The sequence below is a fragment of the Alnus glutinosa genome, chromosome 2 (genome assembly GCF_958979055.1).
Source record: "Alnus glutinosa chromosome 2, dhAlnGlut1.1, whole genome shotgun sequence".
Classification (NCBI taxonomy): Eukaryota; Viridiplantae; Streptophyta; class Magnoliopsida; order Fagales; family Betulaceae; genus Alnus; species Alnus glutinosa.
In genome coordinates, this window is record NC_084887.1 from 29254079 (window position 1) to 29269545 (window position 15467).

Genomic DNA, 15467 nt, shown 5'->3' on the forward strand with positions numbered 1-15467 from the left:
GTCGCTATGCTGGTCTTTTTTCTTTTCTATAAAGATTTGATATAGTGTTCCAACCCTTTTATGCAAGTGTTCTTGGTGGTCGCATGGTCTATTTGTAAGTATGAATAATAAAAAATATATTGAGAAATGTATGACCGAATCCTGCCGATTGTGTGCGAGTAGAAAATGTTAAATATAAAGGGGTGTCCACGTGGGCACACCCCTCAACATTCAAGCCAGGAGATACAACACTTGGCTTGTAGAATATAATTGATTCTTTTGTGCTTCTAGATGGTGGATTTTGTGAATATCACTCCAATACTTTTTGGTAGTGTATTCCACCGCCAAGAAGAAAAGGTTTATTAGGGAATCACGTGGAACAATATATTGCAGTGCAGATAAAGTACTGCTCTAATATTCCGATGTGCATGATAATTTTATTTTTAACATAAACAGCTCCAATGCCATAACAGTTATATATTAATTATGCATAATGATAAAATGGTTTTTGTGCCACCGAAACTTGTTTTTAAAAATTAAATTATAACTTCTCCTTAATTATCAACTAAACTACTCTAGGAGCAATATCATCAACACAAGTATATATTATATCTAATCATATGGAAAGAGCATATAAGGGCTAGCTAGTATAGATTATGAGATTGCATTCTGAAAATCTAAGGAAAGGAGACAGGCAGGGTCAAGGGAGGATGATATAATCCAAGCAACATACTTTGGCGTACGAGATGACAGGCAACCATTGCCTTCGTTTGTTGTCTCCTTATTTGTGTTTGCTTACACATGGTGAATATACTCTGACTTCGGTTCCCTTCCCTCTTACTTTATACAAGCAATGTACGTGGAAGAGATGGTTATAAGCATGTGAGGATCTGAAATATTCCATAAATCTTGGGAAAGAGAAATGATGCTTTTCGTTTGTGGCTTCTGATACTGGATTAAACAAAGTAACACTTAGTTTTACGTTAAAAAAGATGAATTATTCACGTAAAGTAGATAGTTAGATTATTAAGTCATTCATAAGAGTTAAGTTTTATATTAGCTCCTTATTAGATGTGACTAAACTTTATAAATGATTCTAAGGAGTTTGAATTACAATTTGACTAGTCATTTTAGCGTTGTAATGCAGATGTGCCTAAGATTTCTTTTGGTCGTTACAAGTGGTATCAAAGCCACCTAATAAAGTCATGTGATATTAGAGTACTGCATGACGTGACTCTGACGAGAACGTCAAAAATTTAAAAGAAATAAAAATTGTAACGCTATAGTCCCATATTGAAAAAAATGGAGAAAAATGGAGAAGTTCGATCATTATCGTGTGCTTTGACGATTTCATCTTCTATAGCCTCAGAAGAAACACGTGGAGCACTTTAAGAGTTTAAGGCGATTTTCGAAACACTGCAAGATAAGTGTACGTTTATATGTCAATCATAAAGAGTGTTTTTTTTTTTACTACCACCATTACTTTTATGGATTAAAAAATGTTTGATTTGATTATCTTGTACATAAATTCATCAGTCTTCTAGATTTAATAATAAATTTTCAAAAAAAACAAAAGCCAGAAACGCAAAGAATAAACTCCAAACACATCCCTATCAAAAGTATTCATCATGCAAATGAGTCTAAGGTGGCACCAATTTTCCCCTCTCTCTCACGCACGCCCAGTCTCTCATTTTCTCTACAAACTTGCCCTGATTGTCGTTGCTCATATGTCAAGCGAATATAGGCTCCACAGGTGTAGCGTAGGGAATGGAGGCGCCCTCCTTTGTCTCCAAAGCGAGGACCAAATTTGACGCCATTTGTATTTACTGAGTTTTAATTCATTTATGATGATTTTTTTTTTGTGATTGGTTTTCCAGAAACTCAAGGAAAGAAGAGAAAGCAGAATTTTTCATGTTTGCATCTTCTGTTGATTTAGGGCTAGGGTTTAGGTCAGTGGAGCTCAATGGAAGAGATCACGGAAGGAGTGAATGCCATCAACCTGGGCGGAGACTCCCACAAGAAGAACCGAATACAAGTCTCCAACACCAAGAAACCCCTGTTCTTCTACGTCAATCTCGCCAAGGTTCTCTAGCTCTCTCGCTAAGTACATGTAACTATTGTGATCTGGGTTACTAAATCTACATAACTTGGTGCTTTTTATATTTTTTAGGGACTATTTGGAATGTTGTTTATGATTTGCCTCTTGTATTCGATCAATGATGGGTGTAATAGACGTTCAATTTTGTGTTGCAGAGGTATATGCAACAGCATAACGAGGTTGAGCTGTCTGCTCTTGGAATGGGTAATGTTTTCATTCAATTATATCCATATTTCTGAAAACTTATTTATTCAGTTTTCCTCATTTCCTTTTCTTTGCTTCCACTTATTTCAACCTGATGTCCTGTGAATCTATGGCTTAACTATGTAACCCTATGTCTTAGGATTTGTTACTTCTTTTGCTTTCAAATGATGATGAATCTAGGCTCCGTCAGTTTCGACATAAAAATATTTTTTGTTGTATAATATTATATTTTTCAGCCTTTAGATCATATAAAAAATATGCGACGGCTGAAAATGGCCGGCAACTTCTAGCGAGGGTTCGTTAAATTCTGACGATTTGAAAATGAGAAGTTTAAACTTGAAAAATTGTTGACGGTTTATAAAATAGAAACTCTTTTACAAAAAATTAAAGAAGTTTTTTTTTTTGTCAAACCGGAAATGTTTTCGGTTTAAGTATTATTTTCCATCACACCCGAAATATACAAAAAAAAAAAAAAAATGTATATTTTTTAGAAATCATTTTACACCAAATGAAACGGAGGATTGGGACTTCATTGTGGCATTGCATCTGTTAATTTGTTTATTATGTTATATTTGCAGCTATTGCCACGGTGGTTATTATATCAGAAATTTTGAAAAATAATGGATTGGCTATTGAGAAGAGTAAGATTTTTGTGTCTTCAGTATATTTTTTGTAATGTTTTAAGCATACAGTTAACTTCTGATTCTCATAGAAAACAGCATTCACTCTCTGCAGAGATCATGACCTCAACTGTCGATATGAAGGATGACTCTAGGGGAAGGCCCATCCAAAAAGCAAAGGTAAAATTGATGAGAATATTTTCATAATTCCTGTTTGCAATATACTTTTATGCAACATACATGTCAAGTGGGGGTTGCAGAATGAGGTCCCTCTAATGCATTTGTCTTGGCCACAAAGGAAACAGATTGGGTATTTGTAGTTATTCTATGATACTTCTGCTATATTATTAATTATATTCAGATGGTGATCAGCGTTAGGTGTAGGGTTGTCAATTATTAACACAATAACACCCGTTTAATCAAATGAGTTAGGTTATGGTAATCCGAACCCGACACACAAACATGAATTGTCCGTAAAAACATGTGCACAAAACATGAGTTTTTTGTATTGGTATGTCATCTTGGTGAATTTCCAAAGGCTCTTATTGAAATTTGTAATCTGTAATTTTGAAAGCTTTTTTGAGTGGGGCTTCGAGAGGTTGGTTACAAATGGTTTATATTTGTTCTGCCCTCAGATCGAAATATTGCTGGGGAAGACTGAAAGCTTTGATGAATTGATGGCAGCTGCTGCAGAGAAAAGAGAGGCTGGAGATGGTGAAGAGCAAAGTTGAAGGGGTTGTTTCCTAGTGTCTTTAATTTGTTTTGTTTTTGTTGTGCTAGTACGTACATGAGATATATTAAATAATACCTTTTTTGAAGAATATTTTCTTAAGGCTTTTTTTAAAAAAAAAATTAAAAAATTTGTGGTAAATCATAAACACTGCCCAGCATTATCACAAAAAATAGTGATTCCGTTTGTTACTGCTTTTAGAAGTTTTTTTTTGGTTTGATCCATTGATCCGCTATTCACCCCGCATATGGCGGATAGCCAAAATGGGTATTGCTCATTTGGGGTATTGGGCCGAATAGCCATCCAATAAGTTTGTGGGCGGCCCGATTTTTTCACCGGCCCGATGCACTCTTAGCAAGTGTAGCTTCCCATAAAATGGAAACCATTTTATTCCGTAAAAAAAACAGAAATGAATAGGTTTTATTTGGTTATAAATGAAAATTTAAAATAATAATAAAATAAATCAAATAGTATAGATAATTTATATATTGGGAAATAAATTAAAAATTACGTTCTACATATAGCTTTTCTTGCCTAACATTTTTTGTTTAATTTTTAAAAAGTTATTTAATATAGTAGACCGTTATATAACTGTCATACAATTAGGATGAAGTAATAGTGAAAATTAATCATTAATTTCATCAGATTTTTAATTATTCCTAAACATAGATTTACTCACATTTTTTGAGAATTCAGATTCACAGATATCACATTCTTAAAAATGTTGACACGGAAGAAAATGTTAGATTCCCTTAACCAAACACTAAAACTATATTGATTGTCATATACATTTTGCATTTATGTTTTCAGTCACAAGTTATTTCTTCTGTCACGTGAATCACTGAATTGTATGTCAAACTTGGTGGGTTAGGGGAAAGTTTTTGGACCCATTTTCTATTTAGACTGAGGAATCTTCAATCTGACAAGAATCCAGTCCCTACCAACAAATTTTCAACCCTAGTTTAAGGGTTCAAATGTGACCTTTTTTGGGTTAAATTTGGACTGTTATGCTGTAGTTTCTATCTACAGCATCTAAGACAAATCCTGATTTTGGATTACTCCCTTTTTAATACCATGAATTATTTTCATAGTTCTTCTAAAATGTTATTGATACACAAACAAATTACGAAGTTTTTGTACTAAATTATTAGGAAACTTTAATATTAGACGAGTTGAAGAGTTTGGTTTGGAATGTATGTTCTCAAACTTTATATTATTAATATATATTTAGGGTATGTTTATTTCGACGTAAAATATTTTATGTATCTTCTTTTTTTTTTCTTTTGTGTGTTTTGTGCGATCAAAAACATTTTCAGTTTGACTGGAAACGCTTCTTTAATCTTTGAAAAATTGTTTCTGTTTTATAATATCGTAAACTATTTTTTGAGTTTAACATTCTCCTCACATGCATTCCCCCTCAAAGGTTATTATCTGTCGGCTGCCAACGAAGTTCGCCGGTCTTTTTTTACCGTCACCTATCATTGCCCGCGTCGCTATTTTCTCTACGAACCAAATGCCGAAAATATTTTTTAACAAAAAACATTTTATGTCGAAACAATCAAAGCCTTGATAACATTCTACTACATTAATTTTTGGGAAATGTTTTATATAACTCGGTTATTTGTGTAACTTAGTATTTAATAGACTTTAGTAAACATTAGAAAATGGGAAGAACGGGGAAGAGTTGAGGAGAGAAACTTAGAACATTTTTTAGTTAGGCCCAAGAAACTTGAAGTTACAAAATTAAGAGTCTTTTTGTCCCTACGATTTGGTATGTCAAAAGTATGTTTTAGATAAAGTCACAAAACATGTCTCGTTTCACGTATAATTTTAAAAAATTATTTGAAAACGTGAAAAAATTTGTATTTTTGGAATCATAGGCAAGGAAATGTGTTTTAAAAAACGCACGATTTAAAAGACCAAACTGAAATTTGACCAAACATTTAACTATATTTTAAAAAACCACATTTTCAAATTACACATTCTAAAGTTGCTATTTTTTAAGTCATATGTTTTAAAACCGCAATCCCAAATAAACCTAAACCTAAACTTAAGTATTACTCAAATTTTTACTATTGAAAAAACTAATAGTTGACAATGTTACATTCATATGCACATTTTTTAGTAGTTTTACTATTTGATGAAGTAAACCTTTTATAAACCTAAACCCAACAAAATATACACCCAGTGAAAACTGGAAACAGAAGCTCACCCTCAAAGAGCAACAAACAACAGAACAAACCTGCTACAAATTTAACTAACACAGGAACTAAGCAATTACAAATGCAGCAAAGCCTGCAAATTCCACTTATCAACAAGTTATAAACTATGAACAATCTTCTTAGCCGAGCATTTAGTCAACATTCTCGACCTCACATGATCACATCCCACTTAAATTTGGACCACCAAAGCATCCTCTGACTTCGGTATATTTCCATGGAGGAGGTCATTGCGATGTCTCCAAAGATGATAGACAAACGCACCAAAACAAAGCCTGCATAAAGTTCCTTTAATGCTCCTACCCCTCATGGTTGCAACAAACCAACTAACAATTGAATCCCATTCCACAGGCGGGTCAATGAACAAACAATCAGCCATAATGTTCCTCCAAATACGCCTACTGAAATTGCAGCTAAAAAACAAGTGTTCCTTGTTCTCCTGTCGGCCATGGCAGAAAAAACATAAGCTAGAACCTTCATACCCCCATACGCACATCCTTTCCTTGATAGAGAGAGCATTTCTAAAAACCAGCCAAAGAATGAAAGAGAGTTTAGGGATAGCCAAAGAAAACCACACAATCTTGTGCCACTATACAATAGCATGGTTTACCCGTAAATGCTCCCAAGTTTCTTAACAAGAGTAGCTACCATTCTTAGATTTAATAATGACTTTGGGGAGTCTACTTTGATTTTTTACTAGCTGATTCGATCTTGCATTAGGCTAAAACCATTCACCATTCCGGATAATGGTAGAGAGTTTAGGGCCAGAATCATAGGCAGGTCTATATCCATATCTGTCCATAAGACATTAAGACACCGTACTGGATGTCAAATATCAAACCACCAAAAAACCTTATTATCATCTCCAACTTTGGAACTTTTACAAGTGGAGAACTCTCATTTCAACCTTTATGAGATGACAAGATGAGACAGGGCTAATACTCCCGTTTTTTGGACATTGAACACATGCATGACTATGATTCACACTCTGCTACAAAATGAACACATGACTATGCTGTAACGCACTGACAAGATGAGACAGGACATTGAAAACATTATAATTTTTCTAAGCCTATGATTCATACTCTGCCCACATGGGCCCTCGCTGATATCAAGACATATGCTACAATTCACCATTCTACTGAACTACTGCATCATTTCTTTTTTGTCACATTCTTACTGGTTTCTTCAAATGGCATCCACAAAATGCTTCCCGTTCTTTACAGTTGTTGCCTCAATTTCATTGATACAAACACATCCATCTCATCTTGGCCTTTTGAAATGGCATCTGCAATTTTAAGCATTTTGTGTTTTGAATTGTTCGTTTTCGTTTAAGGAACGTAACCATATGTTTAAGGAGAAAGATATGTTCACGCTCTTTTAGACTTTTTCACCTCCATTTTATTGTTCATTGTCGGTTGCTTTTACGAAAGACAAAACTACAGTTTCTGTCAAAATGCAAACAGAAAGGTGAAAAAAGGTTATCATTTTACCAAATAAAGGACACCATTTACCTCGGTTTGTTAGATCGAAACTCACGTGTGTCACTTACCTTTTTTTTTTTTTTTTTTGACCTTTTTGGCTTTTTCTTTCTCATCCCTTTTTAATTTTTTTATCTGCTAGGAGATTTACTTCCCAAACACTCTCTAATCCTGATTGGGAGACGATTTTTTTTGGAGGAAGACAGGACATATGGAAGGTATTGGATATAGTCAATTAATTGTTTTGGATGACATTAATTTAATGCTAAAATAAAAAATAAAGGAGTTAATTTAAACAAAGCCAAATGGCATACCAAAAGCCCTAGTTTGGATTCACCTTATTCAATAGAAGTTTTTTTGTACTCTTTCAAAGTAATCACATCAAAAAAAAAAAAAAAAGATATATAATGAATATTAAATAAAAAAAAGATATATTGTATCAAAAACGAGACCCATTTAATTGATATCCCATTAGTTTTTAAATGTTGCTATTCTCTTTGTCCTACCCATAATTTTTAATAGGAAAATTGTCTCAAATATTTTTGAATTTTACTCCAATTATAAATAAGAACGCAAGTTTTTAATTCTAAAAATTAAGATTAAATACTTTTTTGATACATGTGGTATGAATTATTATCAAACAGCCTATATTTAATCCTAAAAATTACATAATGAGATTTGACCATTTTAACAAATATGTCCTTTCTTTCATCTTAGGTTGTGTTTGTTTTTCAGCGTAAAAATGATTTTTATAAAATAATTTTTAGTATTTAGGGCGACTAAAAATAATAATCTCTATTTTTTTTTTTAATCAGAAAAACTTTATAATTTTCGTTTTAAAACCATAAATTATTTTTCAAATTTTAACATTTCTTTCTCAAATTGTCAGGGCTCGCCGGGACACAGCCGGAAAGGTCACGGGTCACAGTCACCGACCACATCAGTAGCTGGTTTCCCAATAGCGGACTTAACACATGTTGGAGTATTTACCGAACCGCTCAAACATTGACGGGTGTGAGTGTATCGGTGGTCGGGTGGTTACGACTGATTTTGTTTTTATATGACCACTGTGTTTTTAACCGGATTATTGGCTTCGTTGACCCGAATCTCATTCAATGCATCAAATAATTATCGCCCATTTGCAGCATGTTCTATATATCATTATTTAACCGACTCTGTGAAAATTGGAAATGATTAATAAAACAAAGCTCAACTAAAGCAGTCTTCTTCTTAATTATGAAATTATGGAGAGCAAATAGGTGCATGGAAGAGAATAGAGAGATACATACATTATAAATTAAAAGTGTTTTTTTTTAACAAATTTAAAAGTTGAAAAATGCATTTTTGAGAACAAGTTTTTTTTGCTAAAAAGGGCTGAACGGAGGCCATGGCCCTCGCAAGTCCCTCTCTAGTTCCGTCAACAACTAACCACTTTTTTAAGCGGCTAAATAGAAGTGGACCACTCTTAAAAGAATTGTTGATCACTCCTTTACTTATTTTGTTTATTTATTTATTTTTAAATATTTATATGGCAAGATTCACATCATTTATTTTGAACGAATCACTTGAATCTTAAGAATTGTATATCCATACAATTCCTTAAAATTATAAGAAATCTCGATTTGGATTGTGATTCGTGAATTTAGATAACTCCTGGGGTTGGGGGAAGTTAAGTTAAATGAAATTAATACTATTTATTTTATTTTTAAGATTTAAAATTGATGTATTTAATGCATTAATTTTAAATTTCTAGTTTCATTTAAAATACATAAGCTAAGCTAAGGTTGTAGATGACTTGCAACCCCTGGCTAATAATCTTAGCATTTATATTAAAGGAGTAGGTTAGGTAAGTTTTGATGGATTTTTCAAACCCTATGTATATATAGACCATCATCTCCCCTCCTATCAAAATCAAAACTTTGATTTATTTTCCTACCCCTATGGGTGGAAGTCAGCGAAAGGTTGTTGGATTTCTGTCACCGGCGGAGTAAAATGCACAACCCCACTCCCCACGGGGATGGTCCCCAATAAAAAAACCAAAGAGATGTCGGTAGAAGAACTGACCATATTCACGTAAGATTATCGAAACAAAGCAGTCGTAGCGAGTGCGTATATTTATTGTAGTCGCTGCAAGTATGCCTCGTAAGCCTAAAGAACACGCTCCTACAGCGCAAGATAGCACAGAGACGTAGACTCGACGGCATAGGCATACAGACCGAGAACTCGGTCTCTGTCTTCTGATGTCTGTCTGACTGACTATCTCTCTCTCTCTCTCTACTCTGTTTCCTCCGAATTCTGTCCCTATTAAGCCTCGATTAAAATAATATAATAATACTTGTCCAACTGTCTTATTTTGACCAATGGTCCAGTGCGCGTGGAGTGCGCACACAGTCGCAGTCCCCGCTACTCTTATCCTACGCACGCCCACTCACTCTCACAGTCTCACACTAGCTCAGAGCGAATGGCAGAGGCACAGTAGCCGCCTCCTCGAGCTGCTTCAGTATCTGGGGCTCAGCGAAGACACGTCCACGTCATATGATTCCATTCTCCTCCGCTCGTTCTTTTCGCCTCCTCCGCTTTCCGTCTAATCATCGTCAACTTTCTCGCTCTCTCTCTCGGCTTTTGCTGCTCCGGAGCGCTTTGGGCTCAGTTGGTTGTTGCGTGCAGAGATGTGTAAAGTAGAAAGAGATACGACTAACAGTGAGCGCTCTCTGTTTTTCTTGCTCTCTGAGCGTGCATTGTGGAGCGTGCGTCGTCGTTTTGCTGGCTCCGAGCTGTTGCTGTCAGGGTTCAGCTTTACGTGTGTTGCTTACGTTTAGCAGCATTATTATTATTTCTGTACGGAGTTTCATGGTTTTGGATTTGTGCTCTCTCGCTGGTTAAGCTCTGGATTTTTAGGAGTCTTTCAGAGAGAGAGAGAGAGACGGATATGTATTTGGGTTTTTTTATAGTAAATATTTTTTCTTTCACAGCAATGCAGGGTTGGGATTGAGAAATTTGGTGGGTTTCGTGGATTTTTGTGTGTGTGTTTATGAGAGGTTAAGGGTGCATTGGTTTTTGGGGAGTGTTCTTCAGGGTTTGTTAATTGTTGAGGAAATGAATGAGAATACGGAGAAAGCGTCGTCGTGTTTGGCGATTAATACAGAGAAACGAGCGCATAGACCTGGTGGTTGCGCTGGGATTTTCTTTCAGCTTTTCGATTGGAACCGGAAGTTCGCCAAGAAGAAGCTCTTCTCCAAGAAATTGCCTCCTCTAAGTCAGTCACTCTTACAATTGCTTCCTTTTCCTCACTCTCTCCCTCTCTCTCTCTGTTCGACATATAAATAAATAAAAATTTCTCATTTAACCAAATATTTTGATTTTTTTTCCTGTTTTGTTTTGTTTTTTCTTTTGGTGTATTAGTTCGTGCAAAACAAGCTTCTAAGAAGTTCAGAGGGGATGGGAAGATGCCCATTTCCAAGCTCCATTTGGTATGCATTTTGCTTTCTGGAAATCTGAATACTTGCTGTTCATCTTGTTGTCTTAGTGGGTATGGAATTTTGTTCCTTTTCTTTTTTGATGATTGGGTTTTCTGATTACGTTTCAATCATAGATTGCTGATGAGAACAGTGGTGGTTTCCCAAATGTGAAGAAAAATGGGAATCGTAGGGCAGATTTAGATAAGAAGCATGAAATGCGGGCTCCGGGTTTGGTTGCTAGGCTAATGGGTCTTGAATCCATGCCAGCTGTGCATCGAGATAAGCCTAAGAAACCTACATTCTCTGGTAATTATGATAACGGGGATGATAAATTTGTGGGTACGCATGGTGGGTTTGATAAGGGGGAGTTGAATTTGGAGAAAGGAGGAACAAAGCAAGAATCAAGGCCTCAGAAGCTGCAAAAGACGGGCCCGTCTGACAGACGGGCAGTGAGTAGGTTTGGAGCTGAAGCATTCCACATTAAGAGTGTTTTGTCACGGTCCAGAAAGCAGCATCATAATCTCCCGAAGTTTGTTTCTCCCGTGAAGAGTCCAAGGATTTCCTCCGGGAGGAATGTGTCTCGCAGCTCTCGTTTAATTGGCGCTGCTACTAGGATTTTGGAACCTGGGTTGCAAGCTACAAGCAGAGCTAAATCCGCTCTTACTTATTCGAGTTCTATGCATTATTGTCCCAATGATGAGATTGTGATGGAGGAAACCGGGTGTATATCACCGGATATGCTGAAAGAATCCTGTTATAATGTGTGTTCAACGAAGCCTTTGATGGGGCAGACTTCTTGTAAAAATTGTGGTAATTTGGTGGATTTCAGACCAGATGCTGAGGAACAACCGTCTGCTCTTTTTGCTTCAAATTTTGTCAATGCCTCTTCTCAGGATTCAGGATGGAGTAAACCAAGGCCACCAGCATCCTCACATGAGCAAGAAAGAGATGCACTTTTCCAGAGAAGCAAGGACAATGATGTTTCACTTGTTGCTCAAGAAGAGGACAATATTCGAATTCGTAATGAACCAATTACAGAAGGTCATGAACAATCGCATTTGTCGAGCCAAACACGCAAGCCTCAAAAGGATGAATCGTCTTCCATTGCTTGCAAGCACAGGAAGCAACCTCAGGATCATATTTTGTTAGGCAGGGATAGAATCCCACCTAGGTCTAAACTAAATAATCTGCAGAGTCGAAGGGTCCCATCAGCTGGAAATGCCACTAGTGGGAACAAGGATTTTGTTGCTTTGAACCGAAGTCTAAGCGGTCGAATCAGGCCGAGGATGCCTACCAAGGTCGACAGTTCTAAGTTTGACATGGAGAGGAAGGATTGTAATGGACGAGATGATTCTTTACCACAGTTAAGGACTGCAGTACGAAAAAGGAGGACGATAAATGGGAGTGGGCAAGCTGAAAATACAGGTTTGGCCAGTTCGACTTTTGCAAAACAAAGAAATGGTCGGTCTGATACTTCTACTGGAAAAGGCATGGGGCTTCATGCTCACTCAATGAACCGAAATTGTGTCAAAAGTAGATTAGCCAATCAGGGAGATGGAAAAAGAGCTGATGGAAATAAGGAAACTGATGTTATTTCTTTTACATTTAATTCCCCTATAAGGCACAAGACTGGAATTCCCACCGAAATGGAGGAAAGTAGGAGGGATGAGGATGGAAAGATGTCTTTTCAAAAGCCATTATCATTGAGAAGAGATGCTTTAGGTTCCCTACTGGAACAAAAGTTGAAGGAATTGACTTGTCAAGAAGATGATGAGTTGACAACGGGTGCTCCAGCCAAGCGATCCACTGCTAAAATTCTCCAAGAGTTAATATCTGCTTTGACTGGAGAGCAGCATTTCTCAGAGGATGGTAATATGTTCAACAAGGAGATAGCTTTCAAGGTAATCTTCTTCTTCTGTGATGCTACCATCTTTTCTGACTTTAATTTCTGTAGTTCAACTTGTGTCTCCTTTCCCCAGCCATTCTTTTCTGTTTTAGCTATTTTATCCCCCTGCCCAAGGAAAAAAATACTCGTTGTCTTAGCTGGAATTGTTGCTTTCATATTGGGCTTTTTAGGTCAATGCATGTGGAGGTATCATGAGAACACTTCTTTCTTAACCTGTATGCCTATGCCAAAATTTTCTTTGTTGGAAACTTCTGGCTGAAACATTCTGGTAAGAATGAATCTGGGATAGAAGTGGTAGTACTACTGAAGAGTACTTGGTGATTATGGCAGAAAAAGTCTTGAGTATTTTGTGATTATACTGGCAGAATTCACTATCCCTTATATGTTGGAAAATACAAATTCTTATGTAATATTTTCTTCATTTTGTGTATATCTAATATGACTTTTAGAAATCATTCATTATATATACACAGGTGGTCCTTTCTGAATGTGACAGCATTACTTTGCTAATTATAGCGGTTTATATTGATTGCCAAAACATAAATGACATCCCACTGAAATTGATCAAGATGTTCCAACTTTCTTATTTCAAGTGGTGGATGAAGATTAGTCATCTTTGGTTGTTATTGCAGCAATATACGTTCCCTACGTCATGCAATCTTTCATTATGTATAATCCATTTTGTTAGATTTCTTGTAAAATATTCCTTTGCACGTGATAAAGAGAACCAGATATTTACTTGATGAAAAGAAAGCGGTGATAGAACTTAACTGTAAAAGTTTAAATTTTACTTGCAGCCAATTAGAAAATTATTACTTGTTTATCGGTCATAATTCTAAAAATAATCTGTAAAATAATATTTTACATGGGGACTCGTGGGTAATGCAGTATCATTGTGATTGGGGAGACTTACATATCCGTTTTGTATGTTTGTTTAGTGACTGGCTTTCTAATATGACTACTATTAATCCTTTTATGATCTTGAACTTTGGTCTATTGTTGAGTGAGTTGTGTTTTAGCAAAGCATTTATTCCTAACGAGTATAGCTTCTGTTTTTACTTTCTTCAGACTAAAGCAGAGATAGAAAGAATAGCTGCAAGTGCGCGTGAAGGTCATCATCATCTTAGCCCTGGATCTGTTCTTGAAGCTTCGTTCTCTTCTAGTAGTCTGGATGAAAGCCCAGGTAAAAAGAGCTTGAAATGACTGATTAAAACACTTTTTTTCCAAAAAAAAATATGATTTCAAGTTTCTGCCTGTTTTTAAGTGTTCGTATTTGGGTCTCCAATCCTTGCTTGCAGTTCCAGGACATAGGTTGTGCCCTGATTCCATGGATTACTCCTGCGATCGGTTGCAACCATTGGGATCCAATGCTGATCTTTTGGATTCTGCAACCTCATTGGATAATGGGAGGACTGTTAGTGAGGTGGTGATTGATTTTGTCAGAAACGTCTCTAAAATGTTAGACATTATCAATCTTACTGGGACCAGATTGAGTGGAAGTAAGCTCACCCATGCAAAGGAGGTAATCTTGAATGCTGAACTGTTGTTTGGAACTACAACATCATATTATTTAGATGGAATGAACGGTTTTCTCGTCAGTCCCTGTCTCCTTGATGATCTGGAATCTTTTGCTCATGCTGCATGGACAAATTCCAAGGACTTTGTTGGTTTAGAGGACAGCATAGAGGGAAATCAGCTTAGGAGATTTCTTTTTGATTTCCTCGTAGAATGTCTAGAATCAAAATATGTTCGATACTGTGATGCTGGATTCAAGGTGTGGTCAAGACTACCATTATGCATGAATACAAGGAGGTTGATTGTAGATGTTGCAGAGGAGGTTAGAAGGTGGAGAGATTTGGCTGGTATGGTTCCTGATGAGATAATAGATTGGGAGATGAGTTATTCCTTGGGGAAATGGACAGATTTTGATATTGAAGCATTTGAGACTGGTGCTGAGATTGATGGGGACATACTTCAAATTCTAGTAGAGGAAATTGTGATTGACCTTTTGGAATGCAGGCTAGGTTCCTTGTGAATTTCGTATATCCTTGCTATTTCTGAGTTCTAATGTGACTCACTAGAACTTTTCTGTTAATTGAAGGAAGATGGCTTATTTGTACAAATTGATGGATGGTATTTATTGCAAGTGATGACAGCGGGAATATTTTTTTTGGAATATTTCTTTTCATAGTTAAGATTTAAAATTGATGCATCTAATTGTTGACACGTTTTTTAAAATTTTAAATGATATGACATCATGTATAACGGAATAAATAATTAAATGAAAATGATTTTCTTCGTTATTGCAATCGGTTGGTGGTGCACCATCATTTATAAACCTAGCCAAAAATACCTCTTTTTGTTGTGCAGTGATTAATTTTGTAATGATCACATGAAATTTGTGGTCCATTAATTAACAATTTAAAATACAAAATATTTTTTTATAAATGTCTTTTCTTGTAAAAATATTTGAATATATAAAAGATGCTTATTTCTGTAGGGATAAGAGCTAAATTCTTATTTAAAAAGTTTTTTTTTGAAAAAAGAAAAGAAAAAGAAAAGGGGGGTGGGTAAAAGGAATATCTCTCCAAAGAAAATATTTTCTTAAATATGAATCACACCAGAAAACATTCTCAAAAAATAGTTTTAAACTTTTATGTTTCATTGTAAGGACCTTTTCAAACCAAAAACACCCTAAAAAACAACAGATTTTTTAAAAAAAAAAAATAAATTTGGGTGTAGTTTCTACCAATCATCAAGTTTAGGATCTCC

General features: G+C 35.7%; 2 protein-coding genes across 2 annotated transcripts; both read left to right on the forward strand.

Annotated features, from left to right (window-relative positions):
• The first annotated feature begins 1668 nt into the window (after window positions 1-1668).
• Window positions 1669-3733, forward strand: LOC133861450 (uncharacterized protein At2g34160-like). Its single transcript, XM_062297244.1, has 6 exons — window positions 1669-1798; window positions 1916-2062; window positions 2233-2281; window positions 2860-2922; window positions 3017-3081; window positions 3537-3733. The coding sequence occupies exons 2-6, from the start codon at window positions 1943-1945 to the stop codon at window positions 3630-3632; spliced, it is 393 nt and encodes a 130-aa protein (XP_062153228.1). The 5' UTR covers window positions 1669-1798; window positions 1916-1942; the 3' UTR covers window positions 3633-3733.
• A 6000-nt stretch (window positions 3734-9733) lies between these two features.
• LOC133859281 (uncharacterized) lies at window positions 9734-14993 on the forward strand. Its single transcript, XM_062294621.1, has 5 exons — window positions 9734-10587; window positions 10734-10801; window positions 10924-12690; window positions 13764-13878; window positions 13994-14993. The coding sequence occupies exons 1-5, from the start codon at window positions 10428-10430 to the stop codon at window positions 14728-14730; spliced, it is 2847 nt and encodes a 948-aa protein (XP_062150605.1). The 5' UTR covers window positions 9734-10427; the 3' UTR covers window positions 14731-14993.
• The last annotated feature ends 474 nt before the right edge of the window (window positions 14994-15467 follow it).